General features: G+C 46.3%; 1 protein-coding gene across 1 annotated transcript in view; it reads right to left on the reverse strand.

The window, feature by feature from the left end:
• STX18 (syntaxin 18) overlaps positions 1–22,593 on the reverse strand; it is a 145,973-nt gene that overhangs the window by 42,854 nt on the left and 80,526 nt on the right. The window contains exons 3-7 of the mRNA XM_040419109.1: positions 20,543–20,655; positions 17,774–17,851; positions 16,314–16,380; positions 13,311–13,429; positions 5,613–5,701 (exon numbers count right to left, since the gene is read on the reverse strand). Coding sequence (XP_040275043.1) covers positions 5,613–5,701; positions 13,311–13,429; positions 16,314–16,380; positions 17,774–17,851; positions 20,543–20,655 — 466 coding nt within the window. The remainder of the gene's footprint in view (positions 1–5,612; positions 5,702–13,310; positions 13,430–16,313; positions 16,381–17,773; positions 17,852–20,542; positions 20,656–22,593) is intronic.

Raw genomic sequence — 22,593 nt, forward strand, 5'->3', positions numbered from 1 at the left:
CCAACTTGCAAAGACCTGTTATCCTCGTTGGTCTTTATCGGATAAGATTTTTATATGATGCAGTGACAATTAATTTAGGCTATATTTCAGCTATATTTGAGGCATACATCATCCATTCTGGATGCATAGGTAGCAATGGCCCTTTTAGCTGGTTGCTTCCCAGGCATTAATTCAAAGAACTATAACTGTCCTATCTCGAGCTGATGAGGACCATGTAGGTGGAAACCGCTCCATGCAGGGGCGTAGCTAAAGGCTCATAGGCCCTGGTGCAAGGGTTCAGCTGGGGCCCCCCTTCCCTCAGTGATTTGTGGCCCAGGGAAGCACATAGCCTTCATGCTTATGCAGCACAAGGGTCTTTGGGCCCCCTCAAGCTCCTGGGCCCGGTAGCGACTGCTACCTCTGCACCCCCTATAGTAGGCATGGCCAACCTGCGGCCCTCCAGCTGTTGCAAAACTACAACTCCCACCATGCCCTGCTGCAGGCTGATAGCTGAAGGTAGTCTGGGCATGCTGGGATTTGTAGTTTTGCAACAGCTGGAGAGCCTCAGGTTGGCCATCCCTGCCCTATAGCTACGCCCCTGACTCCATGACAGCTGAAATGAATGGCTCTGAATTAGGAAGTATGCATGCGGTTCTAGCTGGCCTCAGAGGCAGATATGAATTATGCTCATAGCTTCACTTGCTGTACCAAATGAATATTTCGGAGATGTGGTCAGTTAGCAAATGCTTTGGTTTAGGAAGGCAATGCTTCACAAAAGTCATCAATACTCTGGCAGGTGTATATCAAGGAACTAAATCATTTTCTAGGCCCAAAACAGTCCTGTGTAAGAATAGAAACATGATTGCGATATTGTAACTGTTCCCGTTTATAAAAAGAAGAAGATTTAGAGAAATTTGTATTTATTGGTTAGATGAAGCAGATCTACACCTGCCGTCTCTGGGATATATAGCCTAGGAACAGCCGTGAACGCCATTCAAGGAGTGGCAAACGCAGATTAAAATTCCAACTTTTTTTTTTCCATACTTAAACTTGAGATAGACATCTCCTGAGATGCACTGTCTGAGAGCCAGCCTGGCGGATTACAAAGGACAATTAATTGGTCTTCGACGCTTCGTGCTGGGAGTGACGGGTTTTTCCAAAAATGCTTTGTTTCTTCTTTTCACAATTCAAAAGGGAAAAAGCATATAAAGGATTTGTGCGACTATAAAGATAAAAAGTAGTCTTAAGCGAGGGTGGGGGTGTCTTATCATTGTCATACAGGAGACCTGCCAGAAAATAATTAAGAAAAGACCCTTTACATACTTGCCAACAGTCGAGATTTTACTGGGACAGTCCTGCAAATCAGGCCATGGGAGGGGCTCAAATGGGTTTTCTGACACTTTTTAACTCATGACTTATCCTCTGGAAAGGTCACCAGTATCTGATCGGTGGCGGTCCGACACCTGGGACCCCTGCCGATCAGGGGTGCACCTAATCCTTCTGCTGCATGAGGCAAAAACTGAAACAGCGCCAACACTTGGTAGAAATACTGCCCTTACAGTGCCCCCAACGTGCCCCAGAAGTAATAATGCTCCCATAGTGCCAATACTAGTAATTATGTTCTCCACAGTCCCCAAGTAGTAATAAAGCCCACCAAAATGCCCCCCCCCCCAGTAGTAATAATTCTCCTTATAATGTGACAGTAGAAAATGCCCCCTTAAAATAAGCACCAGTACAAAAAATGCCCCCTTATGTGTGCCAGTGCAAAAAATACCCCCTTTTAATGCTCCCATAGTGCCCCTATAATGTGTGCCAGTATAAAATACCACTATATATTGTCCCCAAGTAAATTCACCATAGTGCTCCTCTTCCCCCTTCCCCATATTGCTGCCATAATGTACCAGTATAAAATGCCCCTTATATAGTGCCCCAGTAGATGCCCTCATAGTGCTCCTCTTGTCCCATAGTACCCCCCCATAATGTGTCCCAGTATAAAATGCCCCTATAGAGATCCCACCATATAAAATGCCCCTTCTTTGTGCCCTCAGTAGATGCCCCCCCCCAATAATGTGCCAATAAGAAGTGTCTCTAGATGCCCCCATAATGTTCCTCTCCCCCCTTCCCCATAGTGGCCACCATATAAAATACCCTTTTGTCCCCCCCAATAATGTGCCACTAAGGAGTGCCTTTAGATGCCCCCATATTGCCCCCCATATAAAACACCACTTTGGTGTCCACATAGTGCCACCCAATAATGTGCCAGTAAGGAGTGCCCCTAGATGCCCCCATACCGTACGCGGAACCATTCACTTCAATGGGTCCGCAAAAAAAAAAACGGAAGTTACCCCGTGTGCATTCCGTTTCCGTATGTCCGTACTTCAGGTCCGCAAAAATATAAAACATGTCCTATTATTGTCCGCACTACGGACAAGGATAGTACTGTTCTATGAAGGGCCAGCTGTTCTGTCCGCAAAATACATACGGTCATGTGCAAGAGGCCTTATACTTACGTTCATGAGGTTTGCAGCAATGCGATGCAGGCCTCTTCCGGCCAGTGTCTCGCGCTGTACGGCTCAGGTGGCGCGATGACGTCATCGCGCAGCCTGCACTGGCCTCTGATAGGCTGCAGGTACTAGGCCTGCAGCCTGTCAGAGGAAGGGGGAAGGGATACGCCTCTCACCTGCCTCACAGCTCATCCATCTGTATCGCTGTCCTGAGGACAGCGATACAGATGGATATAGAGATGAGCGCTCATCTCTCCCTGCCCTGCCCCCCCCCCACCACTTGTCACCAGGCCCTGCCGCTGATCAGCTGTTTGAGAAGGCACTGGCTCTCTAGTGAGCGCTGCTTCCTTCTTGCAGCTTAACAAGCACAGCGCCATACATTGTATAGTGGCCACACTTGCTATCGCAGCTCAGCCCCATTCACTTGAATGGGACTGATTTGCACATAGGTCATGTGACTAATGAACGTGATGTCACTGGCATAGGCAAAGGTGTGAGAAGGCAGGGGTGCTTACAGGTGCGCTGTTGCTTTCTCAAACAGCTGATCGGCTGGAGTTCCAGGTGTCAGACCCTCACCTATCAGATACTGATGGCCTATCCAAAGAAAACCCCTTTAAACAAGCCCCAGTCCAAAGTGGGCATTAGATTGATGTTCCCAGGTGGTTTAAGGGTGGGGATTAAATGTCCCGCTCCAATTTTTACTTTCTCAATGAGTAAAATGGTTTTACAAAATCACATATTTATGATGCAATACGATAGTTAAAGCAACAGGCCCAAAAGACTGACATTGTGGGGATTCAAATCACCAAATACAGCAATATCCACATCCTCCCTGGCTTGAATAGTAGCAGAAACGTGTGTATACGTGCATCCATAGATGCATTTGGTGATGGACACGGATTTATTTGGCGACAGGGATAGACCTTTACTAAAATTGGCTAATAGAAAAAAATGGCCTTGTTCCTGTAGCAGCCAATCACAGTGCACCTTCCATTTTTCCCAGAGTAGCCTAACCACTTGCAGACCGCCAGATAACTCAGCAGCAGGGGGTAGAGAAAACTAGAAGCTGCAGGAATGGTTAGCCAGGGGTTACTCATTGAGCGCTCTGTATACAGATCAGAAAGCTGCCAAGATGTTTCCTCTTCCCGGTACCAATGATCATGTGATTGCCAAGTAACAGCAGGAGCTGCTGAGTCTTAGCAGACCCAGATCAGCTCTTTTGTGTCCCCCCAGAGGCTGTATTCCTCCTGCAAGTGGGGCTAAAATGTCAGCCCCAGTTAGAGTATATTCACACAGTGGATTTATGTGTTTTCTGCCATGGTTGTTCACTTTGAGTGCAGTGCACCCACTTGTGGCTTGGATCCATTGATTGAAGCTAAACCGCGAGCAGACACCCACTGGACTTGGTGCAGTCACGGCTTTAAACCGCTGGCCTGCGGACCGGAGCTCTGTCTCCCATTGAAAACAGAGAAGCAGACACCAAGCGGTCGCTGACGGTACTTTGGCTCAGTGTTCGCGCCAAAATTCTGACTGCAAATTCTGCAGTGTGAAAGGGCCCTTACAAGAGAAATCAGCAATAAAAATAAAGAAATAATGCAATGTTAAATGCGCTCAAAAAGGGGAGGGGTGCAATGTGTAAGATAAAATCAGTGAAATACGAAAAAAGATATAAAAAGAAGACCCCTATCTCTAGCCTACACCGCAGCCCGACCCCCAGCGCCTCTATGTGTATCTGTACCTATGTGTTCGCTATGTACAAACGGCTAACAGAAAGAGGACCCAATTTAAAAAACATGTTTTAGTTGAACATGTGGACCTTTAAAGGGGTTGTCTGAGTAATTTTTTTGTTCTTTGTATGTTTCTAACTAGGCAAATATAAGGACTTCACTCACTTTATCTCCAGTGGCTGGTTTCTCAGATTTCACTGAGGGTCACATGACCTGTGATGTCAGCTTCTCTCCCTCTGATGATGTTTCGTGCACAAGCCTGAGAGATACGTGTCTGTACAGGAGATGTCGCTGTGCTGGCCACGCCCCTCTGCACTGCTGCTTATTGCTCTGTCCCTGGATTCTTGAGGAAAAACATTAACCCCTTTAGCTGCACCGACTCAGGGCTGAAGGCTTTACTGAGTAGCTGCAGGCAGTGAGGAGACAAATGCTGGGCACGGGAGCTGAGAGAGGAGTTCTGTAGAACATTGCACAAGAACAGGTAGGGGGAAGATCCTGTGGGTATCAGCAGTGTCATTGTACAGCTGGGACTTGTAGTCCTACAAATACCACCTGCTGCCGAGTCTCCCAGCAGGCGGACGTGTAACTCAGGTCAGCACTTGTATCCACTTCCTTTGCAGAGCAGGGGGAGGGGCAGGTATTGTTGTTATTGCAGGTAACAAAGGGCCAGAAGAGAACCACGGAGATGAGGAAATATAGATTAGATTAGTTTAGTTATATATTGCTCACCATCAGATTTACAGTGCTATATATTTCTTTTTCATAACTCGGACGAGCCCTTTAACTTCTGAATCTGTCTGTGATTTTCTCAGATTCTTTAAAAAAACTTGGATTATTATAAAAGTACTGAGCCGTATCAATTCTTCCTGTAAAATGCTGCGGATTTGTCTCGCGCAAATCCATGGTTGTAATTTCTCAGTGTTTCACCCTTGTGTGGCCGTACCCTAAAGGAGCTTTATTTTGATTTATTTTATTTTAAATATAAGGGGACCCGGCATCAATGGTAAATAAAAAATCCAAGATGGCTACATGTCTATGGACATCAAAGATGGTTGGAGGGCGGGGGTCACCGTGTAAAGTATAACTGTCATTTTGGTTTATATTTAATATAGTGCAGGGACAGGGAAAGTCAACAGATCCCCTTATAGTTAACGGGCCGGGGCAGGCCCTGCCAGATACGGTATTTCCAGTAGTCTGCTGGAACAGAGTGCCAGAATGAAGAAGTGGTCCTGGCGGCTAGGTCCTAGCCTACCCCATCACGCAGACACAGGGAGAACATGGTGATGCCACTGGAGAGATATGAACCTAGAACAGAGCCACCATACTGCTCCACTGTGAACTCGCATTACTCCACAATTGTCTTATATTTTGTCGTCAGAAGATAAACTTGAAAATATCTCACCATCTGAATCTCCTCTGGGGACAATTCATCTTCACCCCGACCGTCGTCCCAGAAACCGGGCGCGCTGCGTGCATCAGCCGCTGTCCTGTCTGCAACATTGTGAACACAAAACCATACGTTATATTTTGTACATTATATAATATTCTCCCCCATTTGCCAATTCCTTTCAGCATCTGTCTACACAGATGTAGCAGAGGTGAAGTGGTCCACTATCTGGATCCTTGTTTTGCAACGTGACAAGCCCACGAGGAAGTACTGAAGAACACAAGCCATAATGGAAAGAGTCATTACAAATGACAAGCTCGGCTCTGCTACAATTTCCCCATAAATGAAACACTGATGTCAAAATCATCGTCTGATTGCTCGGCTGCTGTCATTTCGCCAATTGAGGCTGCCTTCCCTAGCAACAGTATCTAAGGCAAGAACGCAGTGCACATGAGCATGTCAAAGTGGCCAGATGGCTCCTGAACGCCAAGAGACGACCAGAGGAGTGCCCCTCCCGATGAGAAATGTCTGTGTGCAATATGTAGCCATGGTAATTATGGGGGACGCGCCGTTTCTTCTGACACGTCTGCCCTGACGACCACAGGGCCAGCAATCAGGCTCTGCCGCTTCTTTTGCAGCCCCTGAGAGAGCTGTAATTCATATCATTTGCAAGAAAGATGCGGGCGACTGAGTCCCTTGGGAGGCGCAAGGACCCTTATATCGTACGGTGTGGCTTGTCCCTCAAACCATCGCAGATAGAATTCTATTGGAAGGTCTTCTCTTTATTCTAGAGAACAATTACTTTATATATAATAACAATATGTATAAAATATAAGAAAAAGAACTGGATCGCACATCCTCAGTGCTATGCTTTTATCTAAACTACTTCTCAGCATAATTAACATATGCCGTATACCTACCCCTATGCTGCATATAGTACATGAGGCATTAGTATACAATTTGATCAAAAAGCATAGGCCCACTCACCGCGACAAGGTTACCTCTTCGAATGGGACCCTAACCTAAATATGGCGCAGCACTGCACGGCGACCACCAGCGCAGCAGCACCGCCCCAGCAGGCAGCAGGACCCAGAAGCCAAACAGCACCCCCGCTGTCTGGCAAAGCCACCCTGGCACTGGGCCCCACTGCTGAGAAGCAGTTTAGATAAAAGCATAGTATTGAGGATGTGCGATCCAGTTCTTTTTCTTATATTTTAAAGGTTCAGTACAATCTATATTGTTCCCCCCCATTCGGCCCAGGTGCTTTTAATTAGCAGGAGCCTGCATAAGGGTACAAATTCCTACCTCTCAGTTGGAGTTCCTGAGAGGATGCGATGGGGCGAGTTCCACACCTGTTCACATGGTGAGAGAATGTGATGGGGTCGGTTCCACACCTGTTCACATGGTGCAGTACTGCACGGCGGCCATTTTTTGCTCTGGTGCTGTCCTGATGGGTTGGTGGGGCCCAGTGCCAAGGTGGCTTTGCCAGACAGCGGGGGTGCTGTTTGGCTTCTGGGTCCTGCTGCCTGCTGGGGCGGTGCTGCTGGGTTGGTGGTCGCCGTGCAGTGCTGCGCCATATTTAGGTTGGGGTCCCATTCGAAGACGGACGGTGAGTGGGCCTATGCTTTTTGATCAAATTGTATACTAATGCCTCATGTACTATATGCAGCATAGGGGTAGATATATGACATATTGTGCTGAGAAGCAGTTTAGATAAAAGCATAGCACTCAGGATGTGCGATCCAGTTCTTTTTCTTATATTTTATACATAACAACAATATGTATCATCAATGCCCTGGGACTGCTATGGGGACACGAGTAGCGCCATCTTTCGCAAATATCTTTATGGGCGAATTCGAGGAGATACACATCTGGGATCACCAGACATACAAAAATAAGAGATTGTCCACTTCAGAAGATACATAGAGGACCTGTTTATTATCGAAAACGGAGACTAAAAATCTGCCCTTGAGTTTTGTAGTAGCCTCCATCTCACCGATTGGGGCATCACCTTTATCCCCAAAATTCAGTAAAGAGATGATAGGATTCCTAGACATTGTCATTACCAATCAGACCAATAGGCTTATTACAAAGCGGTCGACACAAGACAGCTACATCCAATACACAAGCTTTCATCACAAAAACATACCCGATAGTCAATACAAACGTATCAGACGTCATTGCACCAATCAGACTGATTTCGTTGCACAGGCAAAGATACTAGAAAAAAAGCTTCAAAGAAAAACAATACCCTAATAACCTTATACGAGATGCATACGAAAAGAGCCTACAGGTAACACAGACAGAGTGTTTAAGACCTAGTACAACTACTCGGAAGAACCTCCACTTCATCACATCAAACTCGGCCATCCTGCAGATCCTACGTTCTATTACAAGATGCATATCTAAAAAAAAAAGCACCTTCCAAGTAAAGCCAGTATCACATATAGACGTGCCCCCACCATTAGAAACCTATAGGCACCAAGTAAACCGAATCATCAGAAGGGACACGCCCAAACAACTAACATCTCCCGTGGTCTCTGCTGCACGACCATTACACACAGCACAACATCCTTTTCCTCAAATACAAAAAGTCTCTTTCAATATCAGACACCCTCTAAGGTGCCGATCTTCATACGTCATTTATAGGATTGAGTGCTGCTGTGGTCTACAACATGTAGGACTCGCGACTCCAGCGTTACATTGCCATTTAAACCAGCGTCGACATAACATACAAAACCAGTACGTCGAACGTAGTTTATCTAGGCACTGTGCTAATACCCCGGAAAAGGATCAACATGACCCCGATAGATTTTATACCGCCCAATCCGTATAATAGATTCCATCTCCTTCAAAAACGCGAGATCTGTTGGATCCATCAGTCAAACACACTCACTGCCTATGGCCTGAACGAAATAAACAAAATGATAATAGAAAAAATCTATAGATGAAATGATAATATAATCTATAAATCTATCTGGAATTGATACATCCAAACAAGCAGGGACCTATGCGGATTGGGATGACCACGTATATGACCACGAGCACACATGGCTAGGAGAAACCATGCATATACGTGCATCCATCACTTACATATGTGGTATTATCCATCCAAAGTCACCACGGGGGTATGTGCAATGATAGAAGAACCCGACCAGCAGTAAGATTTCCTCTTTATATCTACACACTTGGACACAATTTCTTCTAAATTATTATTATTATTCTTTTCCACCCATGGTAACTATTTCCGGAAGAGGAATAACAGAGAACCCCATTACTAGGAACCTTTTTGTCCGTTTTTATATACATATATTTTTATCTTTATTTTGGTTTTATCATTTTTATTACTATTTTTATAAATTATTGAAGCACACTACTACTGTATATGAGCCGAGATTGCCAGTCACATATATATATATATATATATAGAAAAAAAATTACCAGCAGCACCACCAAGCCAGAAAACAAGTCGAAAGGGTGCAAGTCCGAGTATGGTAACTGGTGCTTACCCACTGATACGGGACAAAGAAATCGGACTGCACTCCAGTTATGTCTTCAATGAAAAAAGGTTTATTCACCCATAGATGGCACAAGCTTGTGCCACTTATGGGTGAATAAACCTTTTTTCATTGAAGACATAACTGGAGTGCAGTCCGATTTCTTTGTTCTATATACATATATATATATATATATATATATATATATATATAAAATGCTGTACACGTTGAACATTCCAAAAAAGCTTAAAGCGGCTGCTAACTGCGACATCACTGCATCCAGTGCCCAGTTCCAGTTATTATTGTTGCAGTGGATGCAATACTTCGCAATATAGGCTGAGCCCAGGAGCCGACGCTCCGGGTATTATTGTGGAGGAAGCATTCCCACCGGCACACTCGCTATTAGGTCCATTCAAACGTCCGCAAAATGGGTCCGCATTCGTTCCCGCAATTTTGCGGAACAGGTGCGGACCCATTCATTTTTAAATGGGGCCAGAATGTGCTGTCCGCATCTGCATTTGCGTATCCGCACAAAAAAAATAGAACATGTCCTATTCTTGACCACCCTCTCCCTCTGAGCTCTCTGTACTCACAAACTCAGTAGCAGGCCGGGCGGCAGCGCAACTCACTGACGTCACGCGCCTGCTCCTCCCACTTTATGAATTAAGTAGGAGGAGCAGGCGCGTGACGTCAGTGAGTTGCGCTGCCGCCCGGCCTGCTACTGAGTTTGTGAGTACAGAGAGGGAGAGGATCACAGAGGATTTCAAGTTGTTCACATATGAATATTAGTATTACAGTGAGCGGGGCCCGGTGTAATAGAATACAGTGACTGCACTGGGCCCCGCTGCCATTACAGCACCAGATGCTGGCCCCCAGACCCTGTATTGGGGATCATTCACTCACAGGGACACTGTTATGGGGGGATCTGTGGATGACACATATATAGCATAAGGTGCTATATATGTGTCACCCACAGATCCCCCCACAACAGTGTCACCCACAGAGCCCCCACAACAGTGTCACCCACAGAGCCCCCACAACAGTGCCATCCACAGAGCCCCCACAACAGTGCCATCCACAGAGCCCCCACAACAGTGCCATCCACAGAGCCCCCACAACAGTGCCATCCACAGAGCCCCCACAACAGTGCCATCCACAGAGCCCCCATAACAGTGCCATCCACAGAGCCCCCATAACAGTGCCATCCACAGAGCCCCCATAACACCTTTCGGTTCAAAATATTTTTTTATTTGGCTATTCCCCACCCCTCTTGTAATTGTTCTGCTACTTGTGGGCTGCGCGGGAATGAGTTCAGTCACTTCGGTGCGCAATGCCGTCCTGCAGCGCATGATCCCGCAAGACCTGCCGCTGTAGGTCACGGGTCTCGCGGGATCACGCGCCGCAGGATGGTATTGCGCACCGAAGTGACTGAACTCATGCCCATGTAGCCCGCAAGTAGCGGATCAGTGGAACAAGTACAAGGTGGGTGGGGGGATGATCTGTGGGGTTGCCCAGACGGCTAGGCCCTTCACAGTAGTTATTAACCCCTTTCACCAGTCCCCCATTCACTGAAGGGGGGACTGCTGAAAGGGATTAATAACTACTGTGAAGGGCCTCCCCCCCTTTCACAGTAGTTATGCCCAGATATGTTCCCCCTTCACAGTAGTTATGCCCAGATATGTGCCCCCTTCACAGTAGTTATGCCCACACTGCTTCTAACAGAAGCTCACTAATGGACGCTGAGATTAGATCACCCCATACGAAAGCATTGAATCAATGCTTTCCTATGGGGAAAAATCTGACCCTGGAGGTCATCATGCAGAGTGTGAGGACGTCCAGCGTCAGATACCGGACCAAAGGTCTGTTTTACTCCAGGAAGCCCTCAGGAGGCTGCCAGCGACTAGAGGCTGACTTATTGCTGGAACGGAAACAATGCAGCTTCTCTAGAACATTGCAGCTCGATTTGCAAAAGGGACACTGTACCCAGACCACATCAATGAGCTGAAGTGGTCTGGGTGCCTTTTGTGTTGCTTTAACTTTGAAATCTTATTAAAGATTGTGTAGGGTGTGGCTGGAGGCGGGACAAGGGTGGGGCTTGCAGCAGAACATGGGCGGGGCCTGTAAGGGGGCCCCTGATTTATTTTGCCCGGGGGCCCTGAGGGTTCTCAGTCCGCCCCTGGTAATAACCATCCCACCAAAGAACCATAGAGGGATATATAGGTGAATAGAATACATTTATTCATTTTTTTTATTTTTAGAATCAGGCATACGAAACCTCGGGAGGGAAGTGTCAATCAACCCCTGAACACGCCTGCGATCCTCCCCTTGGCCCCACGCCAAAATTTTTCTATTTTAAATGTGTTGTGATCCTTTTCAGTGTATATAGGCCTGACGAAGAGGGCAATCCAGCCCTCGAAACGCGTAGACTACCTGTAAATAAAGATTATTCTTCATCCTCAACATCGCTCCTGATGTACCATTCATTTTCGTTCCGGCAGCGCCTTCCATGATCCTGAATTATTTTCCCAGTTATCTACTAAGGCTACTTTCACACCTGCGTTCAGGTGTCCGCTCGTGAGTTCCGTTTGAAGGGGCTCACGAGCGGTCCTGAACGCAGCCGTACTGCCCTAATGCATTCTCAGTGGAGGCGGATCCGCTCAGAATGCATCCGCCTGCCAGCGCTCAGCCTCCGCTCCGCTCAGTGAGCGGACACCTGAACGCTGCTTGCAGCGTTCGGGTGTCCGCCTGGCCGTGCGGAGGCGAGCGGATCCGTCCAGACTTATAATGTAAGTCAATGGGGACGGATCCGCTTGAAGATGACACCATATGGCTCAATCTTCAAGCGGATCCGTCCCCCATTGACTTTCAATGTAAAGTCTGAACGGATCCGCTCAGGCTACTTTCACACTTAGAAATTTTTCTAAGTTATAATGCAGACGGATCCGTTCTGAACGGATGCAAACGTCTGCATTATAGGAGCGGATCCGTCTGATGAAACATCAGACGGATCCGCTCCGAACGCTAGTGTGAAAGTAGCCTAAGCCTGTTTGCTCCAAAGCAGCACAGAGGACCACAGCTTCAGCCTAGGACAACCGCTTACTGGTCGGGATTTTGACTCTTCACAACACCATTTGGTAAACAAATTAGTTTTTTTTAACCACTATTAAATAACCGATAGCGCACATGTGGCGCCCTATTCTTCCTGATACGGCACTGGTGCTAGGCAGATGGAATCCATCTCTTTACCTGTATTGCACAGGTGTCAGCTGTATATTAAATCTGACACTCTGCTGCAAAGATCGGGATCAAAGAGAAGACCAATCATGGCTGTTTAACCCCCTCAGATGCTGCGGTCAATAGCGAACATGGCACATAAGTTTTAAGAGGGAGGGGGGTTCCTCAGTTAACCCTATTAGCATTTCTGCAGTGCATTCACTGTGTACTAACGGGTTTTCATGGCAGTTGGATGCCTAATGGAGTTCCCCCGATTGGTCCAATAAGCTGCATGTCAGTTTTACACTGACAGGCATAATACACTGCAATTTATGTATGTGATCATGTGACTATATGGACCAGTCCCCTGGTGGGATGCAAAAAAGTGGTTAATTAAAATTGAAAAGAAAAAAAGAAAAACATTTTTCCCCCCACTTACAAAATGCTTTATTACTGCAAAAAAAATAAAAAATAATATATTTAAAAAAATAAAAATAAATGAAAGAATCTAGCTCTTCTGCACATGCACCAGGCAGAGGAATAGTTACAGACCCGTCCAGAGCAGAAACGATATCCATAGCCCAAACCAGAAAGCTGGTAAAGGACGTGACATCAGTAGAAGCTGGAGCGTCACGTGACCAGATTCCAGGGAGGCAGATTCACGAAACTTCGCAAAAATATTACAACCTTGCTCCTACAGGTGTGTTCTGTGTACTTGAGGTGGCTTTGCAGTACCCGCTAGGCCCTAGAAAACCCCTTTAATATTGAGCTGAATGGGAGCTGTATAAATCTGTCTTCAGTAGGCTCCCCCTAGTGGTGGCTGCAGGCAGAATTTTAGCAATGAACCCACTGGCTGGTTGAAGCAATGGCTTTGAAGCTCTTGAGAAGAAAGTCAGGGCTCAGACCAGTATAGAGACAGATCATGGAATTAATCATTACCGAATAGGCAACAATAAATACATTATACTCCCAGATTCTCTCAGCGGCACAGTAAGGTTCTCACCAGTAGTTTCTTCACCAGGAGACTTTGCTTCTTCCTTGGCCTCAAGATCTGTGAGTGTGATAGTCTCTGCCAAAGAAGAGGTCTTAATCTTGTGGACTTGTTCTGGTTCTAACCGGGATCTAGAATAGAATAAAGACAAAACACGTGGTCATGTCGTCACAGAAATCATTGAATAGAGGTCACAGATGACTGCATGACTTCTGCACGGTGAGTGCACTTTGCGGCAAATCTATCAACCATCCCGTGTTATTCGATAAACATGGGTATTTTGCTTTTTTTATTGCCGATTTCTCCTGTAACCGGGGCTGACATATTGGTCGCAGTTACAGGGGGAATACAACCCCCAGAGAGGGTGTACAAGATTGTTCAGAGAGCGGACACAGGTGGCTGAGCCTGGACCAGAGCAGGAATGGGCATCGTCACTACCTGATCCGTATACACAGCGCTAGGTTCATTTCCCGTCCCTGCCTTCTCTATGGTCACAAACAGGACAGTTATGGGCAGGCTTACATAAGCACTCATGGGACCACCCACCTTTGGGTGAGGCTTACATTTTCGGGCCCGGGACAGCCCAAATGTGCAGGAACGGTCACTTAAAATTAGATCCATAAAGTAAAAGCACTAACAATAAAGAACAATGAGCTACCCAGTGATAATATCTGCTAAGGTTATTACAGGTGTAAAGGGTATAAACATTACGCACATTCACCGGGCAGGTGGGCAGCGCGGTGCCCGGCAACGACAGAATGACATGAGTGCATTTATTTAGCATTGGAAATAATTGACTTTCCCACCGACGCTCCAATCGCACGTACGGAACATTATAGGTTTTAATTGAAAAGGGACACACTGCCTGAGACGCACCAGCACAAAGAAAGTCTATTACCGCCATAAAAGCCTTTCTAATTATCCCAATTCGCCTTCACTTATACCCAATAGGACGTCAACCTTCTGCCGAGAGGAGCTTTTTGATGTTGAATATAGTTAATTTATCAGGAAAAAAAAAATATCTTTTATGTTTTATTTCAGGCAGTCATGGTCTGGTAAGCGCACTGTAGCGGGGAAGGATAATAGGTTTTTATTTCATTCCATCTGAGACATTACTAGAGAACCCAAAAGCCTTTCATAATAGCCAGAAGCATCCAAGAGAAGGACGAATATCTCCTGGACTACAGAGTATTTGCTGAGGGGGTCAGGAGTGGATTTGAAGGAAAGTCAATGTGTTGTATAAAGCGGTAGGCAAGCATCTTCCATGCAACTCAATAGGAAGTATGGACACACTGGAGAATGCATACATGCACACTCGGTGGGAGACCAGTCAGTCAGGACTACAGTAAGACCACCTGCATAATATTTGGTCAGCTCTGAACCTTTGAGTCATGGGCTTCAAGGTGTCCTGTGGTGTCTGGCACCAAGACATTAGCTTTAAATCCTGTTATGTTCCTCACACCATTCTCAATATTGAGTTTTTAAACAAATATGACCCTTTATGATGGAAGCGTCCCTTTACATGACAGGGGTCAGCATGAGCAATGTGACCGGACTGCAACCACGCAGCCCCACACACATCAAACTGTGGCGTCATGCGGTTTGAGACCCTTCTATCATACCCTACAGGAGTTCTATTGTGGGATCTGACCAGATATGGTCTTCACCCCCATACCTTAATGAGCCTTGGGCACCCAGGAATCTGTCGCAGGATGCACTTTCTTGGACCTTCTATCATACTCTACAGGAGTTCTATTGTGGGATCTGACCAGATATGGTCTTCACCCCCATACCTTAATGAGCCTTGGGCACCCAGGAACCTGTCGCAGGATGCACTTTCTTGGACCACTAAATACTGGGAACACATACACAACCTGCAAAACCTTTCAATCATAACCTGCAGTATCTTTTTGAGAAATCTGAGCTCTACTAGTTCTTCTGTGGAACTGAAGCAGCCGGACTAGCCTTCATCCCCATGCACATCAGTTAGCCTTAAAGGGGTATTCTCATCACAAACAATGAGGGGAAATCGGAGAACGGAGCGGGGAGAGCCATGGCTGGAGGACCCCGGATTTCCCAGGGTCCATCCACCACCAAGCGCTGCTCCCATAGAAGTGAATGGGAGTGCACGGCGCGCGCTCGGCCCCTACTCCCATTCATTTCTATGGGGAAGACAGAATTTTCGGCAGCCCCATAGAAATGAATGGAGGGTGGCTGCACATGCGCAGTGCGCCCTCCGTTCATTTACCCGCTCCATTCTTATAGTAGGTGCGGGTCCCAGAGGTGGGACCCGCTCCTATCAGACAATGGGAGCATATTCTAGCCATATGCTCCCATTGTTTGAGATGGAAATGCCCCTTTAATGTACTATTACATCAGCAGATGTCATACAGATCACGATAAACGATCAAAGATGAAGCAACTCGTTAACGAGAATTTCGCTTATTATAAACAATCGTTCGTACTTGCGGTCGTTACTCGTTCTCTTGTAAATCGTTCCTTGTAAAGATGGAGGACAGATCAAGGCATGTATGAGATTGTTAGCAAGCAGAGGACTTCATATTATACGAACGGATCTATTAACGAGGAACGATCATTTTTTAGCATCCTGAAAGATCACCATGGACGGGGAACAAGCGATTTGTCGCTCATCTTTGATTATTTATTACATCACATGATTCGCATTCATTTTCGCTCGCATTCACAAGAATCTGTACGATATTTGCTTCATGTAATAGAGACTTTAGACTTCCATGATACTGTCAGCGGTTCACCGGTTGTTCTTCCCTGGAGCATTTTCGTAGATACTCATCACTCCATAACGGGAAAAATCCCACAAGACCTGCCGTTTTGGAGATGCTCTACCATTCCAGTTTGGCCCATGTGGATGTCTCTCAGATCCTTACAACTGACCATTTTTCTGACTGCCTAAGATACCCCACCCCATCCTAGAGATAATCAATGTTCTTCACCTGCTGCCGATCAGTATAAGCATCTACTTATTTTGATACTCACAATCTTTTCTTGTCGACCATGCGTTTCACTCGGATGGCTCGTTGCTCGGAGTACAGTTTACACACTCCTGCCACAGAAACAGAAAACAGCACAACTTCACTATAACCTCAGGATCTAAAGGTTAGGAAGAACCAACAAATGAACACAAGACCCTTTTTAAGCACCCACTAAACCCCCAACTCCATATGTAAAACTATCAAACCCACTCACATAGAGCTACTGGTCCCTCAGGCCGATTATTGGGGATGCATGTCTGTAGAAATGCTTGCTCCTGATAAGTAGCAATCACCTGATAAATGAGCTCGTTCATCAACTGATCGCATCACCAAAAATCATTTGGGGTCATATACCAAAAAAACTTTTATTTATTTATTTTATGCACTTATATAGCGCTACTATATTCCGCAGCGCTTTACAGACATTAGCATCCAACTGTCCCCAATGGGGCTCACAATCTAAGGTCCCCATCAGGATGTCTTTGGAGTGTGGAAGGAAACCGGAGGAAACCCATGCAAACACGGGGAGAACATACAAACTCCATGCAGATGTTGTCCTTGGTCGGATTCGAACCCAGGACCAAGGCACCAGTGCTAACCAGTGTGCTGCCCAAACGTTCTTTGTTTCTCATCCGCGCTATTGTATATTTCGCCTAATTTATGACAAGGAGTGTGTCTCGTCATAAATTAGGTGTGCCCTCGTGTGACTGTCATGTAAGGCTCCATTCACACATCCGTATAATGGGTCCGCATCCGTTCCCCCAAATTGCGGAACGGGTGCGGACCCAGTCATTCTCTATGGGGACGGAATGGATGAGGAGAGCACACTGTGTGCTGTCCGCATCCGCATTTCCGGAGCGCACCCCCGATCTTCCGGTCCGCGGCTCCGGAAAAAAAATAGAACATGTCCTATTCTTGTCTGCAATAGCGGACAAGAATAGGCAGTTCTATGGGGGTGCCGGCCGGGTGTATTGCTGATCCGCAATGCACTACGGACGTCTGAATAAACCCTAAAACTACTCTATTTCCTAAGTGGAGTCGTTTATGTCAATATTTATGCCTTTTCAGAAGTAAAGGTTAGTAAATTTGCAGAGGCCAAAATTCTAGCCTCCGGCATGCCGACGTCACTCCCAAATGTCAACCATGGTGCAAAAACGCCTGTGTGACAAAATATCAACACACGGGTGTAGATTAGTTGTAAAGAGTGGGTTTGAAACTTTTTTACGCCTAAAGCAGGCACGGTGTATCTAAACAGGGATCTGCCGCCCAGGAGCTATGATTCTCTAGGAGGACAAGCCATCGTCGTGGTCATCGCTTGTCCCCATACAGCAGAGGTGATTTCTGTATGTAAATGCAGACGTTCAGGCAGTTATCGGGAACATTTGGTTCGTTCCTGATAATTGCCTGATTATCGGTTCGTGAAATACAGATGTGTGGTGACTGATCGTCTGTAATAAAACCTACTTTTTAAATAGTCTTCGATGAAGTCCAGGACGGACAGTCTGTGCTCTTTAACTTGAGTGGAAATGGTCTCCTTACATGCTGTAGAAAAAAAACAACAAAAAAAACAAACATAGATTTACTGATCAGATATCTGAAACTGGATATACTACAGCCTCATGCACATGTCTGTGCTCAAATCCGTAAGCAGGTGGTCAGTAATGCATCCGTGAAGGATCAGTGTCTCCGTTTTTTGCTGTCCGTGTTTCACTGACACTGAACAGCTGAAAAATAATTTTCAAAGCATCTCTTCTTAATGATCCGTGAAACACGGATGCAACACGTGTTTTTCACAGACCCATAGACTATAATGGACGCGATGGATTCGTTAACACGGACAAAATAGAGCGTGCTTCCGTGCTAAAAACGCCAACCCACGGACCGTGCTAAAACACTGATGTCTGAATACACAAATTTTAAAATGAATGTCCACGGAGAACACATACAGCACACGTCCGTGAAACGAGGCTTCGTCCACATCTGCGGCAGGTATTCCGGTCCGGTGTTACTGCAGAGGAAGAAGCCGAACACCGCTGGGCCCTATGGATCCACTTCACCATAATTGGGTCCGCCAGGGTTCGGGCATGAAAAGCGGCATTCTGCCGGACAACATACTGCTGCCTAACTCTTCTGCCTGTACTCCCCATCCACATTAGTCTGCGGCACATAGTATGCAGTACGACTGCAGGTATTGTACCTTCTCTGCCTTCATTTCACTGTATAGTAAAACCTTCCTCTATAATATCCACCAAACCTATTAAAAGGAAACTGAAAACGTCAAAAGAACAATAAATGTGCTTGACTGAGGAAGACATCGGGCATATCAGTATTTTCTCATTACTACATCGTCACATGGCAGGAATGCAGATAAGACAGAGGATGGCGGTGGGAATGGTGACTGCATTGCTTTGATAAAACTGCTTATTGTTATGGAAGACCAAAACCGCTTCGTATGACCCGGGGGTGCCCGGATGCCCTCGTGCGGCTCTGTGTAAAATTGTTTTCATCAAATTCACAGAGGAGGAAAAGAAATAGGAGGATATAGAAAAGTCAAGCGTATGCGGAGGACTGGTTATTTCTGTGACCGTCACCCATGCCTATGATAAGAAACGCTAAACATGGAAGTAGGGATCGCACTTGAAGGGACACAATCTCCACATTCGCACTGTGTGATCTATATTGCAAGGTGGTACAAAACATACTGTATAAGGGCTCATTCAGACGACTGCATCCGTTCCGCAATTTTGCAAAATGGATGTAGACCCATTCATTCCATCCGCATCCATGCTTCTGTGGCCTCTGCAAAAAAGACAGAACATGTCCTATTCTTGTCCGCAATTGCTGATAAGAATAAGCATTTCTAGGATAGGGCTGAGCCGTTCCGTAAAATGCAGAACGCACACAGCAGGTATCTGTGTTTTGCGGACCGCAAAAAAGGGATACGGTCGTCAAAATGAGCACTAACTTACATAAAAAGAAAAGGTACATACAAACCATTAAAGCACGGCTAAACGGAGTCCACACACATCGAGGCTGCAAAACATGGGGCGCAGCAGTGACTAGTACTCTCCCAACCACAGAGTACAAAATGGAGTATTATATTCAAAACTGTTAATGTGTATGTGTATAATAATGGACTCCGGTCGGTAGCGTACTCATGTGGCTTCCGCCAGTCCTCTGAAGCTCACAGTGATATCACGGAGTTTTCCGGATGGGTGCTGGTGCTGGCTAATCTTCCAACGAGCTTTAAACACCATTGTTCCCTTCCCCGAGCAAGACATTTTTAAAGGGGTTGTCTCATCCCAGACAATGGGGGTATATCGCTAGGATATGCCCCCATTGTCTTATAGGTGTAGGTCGCACACCTATATCCAGAACCGAGCCCCACAAAGCGCTCCTCCCATAGAAGTGCATGGGAGCGCACCGCGCATGACCGGCCACCGCTCCCATTCATTTCTATGGGCCAGACGGAAATCGTTCGGTCAGTGCTCGGCTATTTTCGGCAGCCCCATAGAAATGAATAGAGGGTAGCTGCGCATGTGCAGTGCGCCGTCCACCACTTTTGGGGCTCTGCTCTCGATTAAGGTGCGGGTCCAGCACCTACAAGACAATGGGGGCATATAGAGGAGACTACCCGTTTAACTATTTTAGATTAAAAGAAAAGCGACAACTTCTTTCCCTTACATCAAAGGCAAAAAGGTTCACAGTTCTAGACAATCAAGGCCAAATGAAGTTTGCTTCCTTCCTCAAAATAATACAAAATATACAGTGGAACCTCCCGAAAAAGACCACTTCTTGAGAAGACCTCCCCTTTCTAAAGCCTTGGGGGCCTTGTTATCAGAAGGGGCAGCTGATGCACACAGGGGTAGGTTTACAAAACAGATTTTCGTGCCGATTTCTCTGCTTTTTTACACCAAATCCACACCGATATCTGTATGTGTTACCTGCGGATTTGCCCCAGATCTCACACTTTGCATTGAAATACGCAATTAAAATCCGCAGGATTCACAAATCAGCATGGCAGGTCAATTTCTGCCTGGAAGAAATATGCAAAGTGTACATGAGATTTCTGCTTGTACCGTATTTACAACAACCTGCGCAGAAAAACAGCACTTGGCACGCGGAGGCACGAATATGTGGGGGATATACAGACTGCGTGCCCTGGTGGGAGCTGAAGCTAGATCGCTTTATAAACGCATAGATAGACTACATGTACCAGCATGGAGATCTCACCTTCTGTCCTGAGATGCTGAATGGCTTCAGCGCATGCTCTCATGAAGGTCTGTGCGTCCTGATCGATCTGGTCGCGCTCGCCGTCAGTCATACGGGAATATTTTGACACATGACTAAAAAAGCAAATAGTCGAGCATTAGAGACCATACAATACTGTATGTAGTTATTACTAGCAGCAAGTGCCCAACGCTCTCCCGCTTCCGTGGATGGTCACAGGCACCGTGTCACTTACACTGCTCTGCCGACGGTCCGGGTCTGCGTGTCCTCCTCTGCTAGCAGCAGGCCCAACCGCCAGGATCTAAAGCTGCTGGTCCCGCTGCAGGCCGTAGCCTGTACTTTCCCACTGCCCTTAGGCCGTGTGCTCCATGGTTCTTAATGGGCCAGAAGGTATGCGTCCTAGTTTACCTCAGCCAATGGCTGGACACTTGAGGTTACTTAAGCCTCTAGGGGAGCTTTAGGTTTTCTAGTGTACTAGTATAAATTTAAGGTGTGCTGCTCTGTTTGTCTGCCTGTGTACTGACCTCTGCCTGTATACCAACTCTGACCCTCCGCTACTTGACCTGACCTTGGCCCATTTGCTGTGTTGACCCTTTGCTGCCTGCCCGACTAGTCCCACAGATTCACACATGTTCTAGCCACCCTGACCTCAGCCTGTTTACTGACCCGTGGGTCAGCTGCCAAATACACTGGGACTTGTCCAAGAGTTAGAGGCCTGGTAGCTCCCCAGAAGTGAAGACCAGATCCCTGTACAAAGTTTAAAGGGTGAAAACTCAGGAGAACGCCCTTAAATCTAGCCCAAAGTCAAACCAGCTGGTTTACAGCTGGCTCCTTCATCTAGCAGCATTTATATTCCATCATCAAATCTTATTTTTTTTTCTAGTAACAGACTAGGTTCCTAGTTGAGATAGCAAGAAAAACGAAATACGGTAATATGTTTTTCCATATTGTCTGCCAAGATGTGCTCCCATATTTAAAGGGGTTGACCCACCAACAACATTTATCACCTATCCACAGGTCATAAATACATGACAGTTGGGGGTCCGAGTGCTGGGCCCCTGACCCATCACTGCGTGAGTGAAGTGGTGTGCATGACCATAGGGGACTGATGAGCGTAGCACTGAGCTATCTGCAGCAGTTCCATAGAGATTGAATGGAGCGACGGTAACACATGTGCATTACCACTCCTTCCACACAGGAGGGCCCCCCGTTCTTGGCACTGGTGGGAGTAGTCAGACCCCCAGCAATCATACCCTTCATCACCTATCCTGTGGCAGCTGATACATGTCAATGGTAAAATGCCTTTAGGGCCCAAACAAGGGGTTAAAGGGCTCCTGTGGATAAGGGGTATAATGTATAAGCACATACATTAACAATGTGTAAAAGAGGTTTTTAGTTAAAATGGTCATTAAAAAAAAAAAATAATAATAAACACAATGGCATAAAGCTATGGGACATCAGGAGGTAGGAGGGACGGCTCTGGAGAAAACCCATTAAAGCAGCTCTTTTCCACATGTAACCAGTTATTTGTAGAAAAGACAAAGAATTCTGTTTCAGGCCATAATGTTCCTGATAGACGATCATTCAGCGCAGGTACAGATTGTCTAAGGCACTTTCACACTAGCGTTTTTCTTTTCCGGTATTGAGTTCCGTCCCAGGGGCTCAATACTGGAAAAGAACTGATCAGTTTTATCCCTATGCATTCTGAATGGAGAGCAATCCGTTCAGGATGCATCAGGATGTCTTCAGTTCAGTCACTCTTACAGTATTTGGCCGGATGCTGCGGTATTTTCTCCGTCCAAAATTCCAGAACACTTGCCGGATCCGGCATTATTTTCCATTGAAATGCATTAATGCCGGATCCGGCACCAAGTGTTCCAGCAAAACTGATCCGGTTTTCCGGTCTGCGCAGAATGCAAAAAAAAAATAAATAAATACCGGATCCGTTTTTTTCCGGATGACACTGGAGAGACGGATCTGGTGTTTCAATGCATTTGTCAGACGGATCGGCATCCGGATCCGTCTACAAATGCTATCCGTTTGCACACGGATTT

Source organism: Bufo bufo, chromosome 2 (genome assembly GCF_905171765.1).
Source record: "Bufo bufo chromosome 2, aBufBuf1.1, whole genome shotgun sequence".
Taxonomy (NCBI): Eukaryota; Metazoa; Chordata; class Amphibia; order Anura; family Bufonidae; genus Bufo; species Bufo bufo.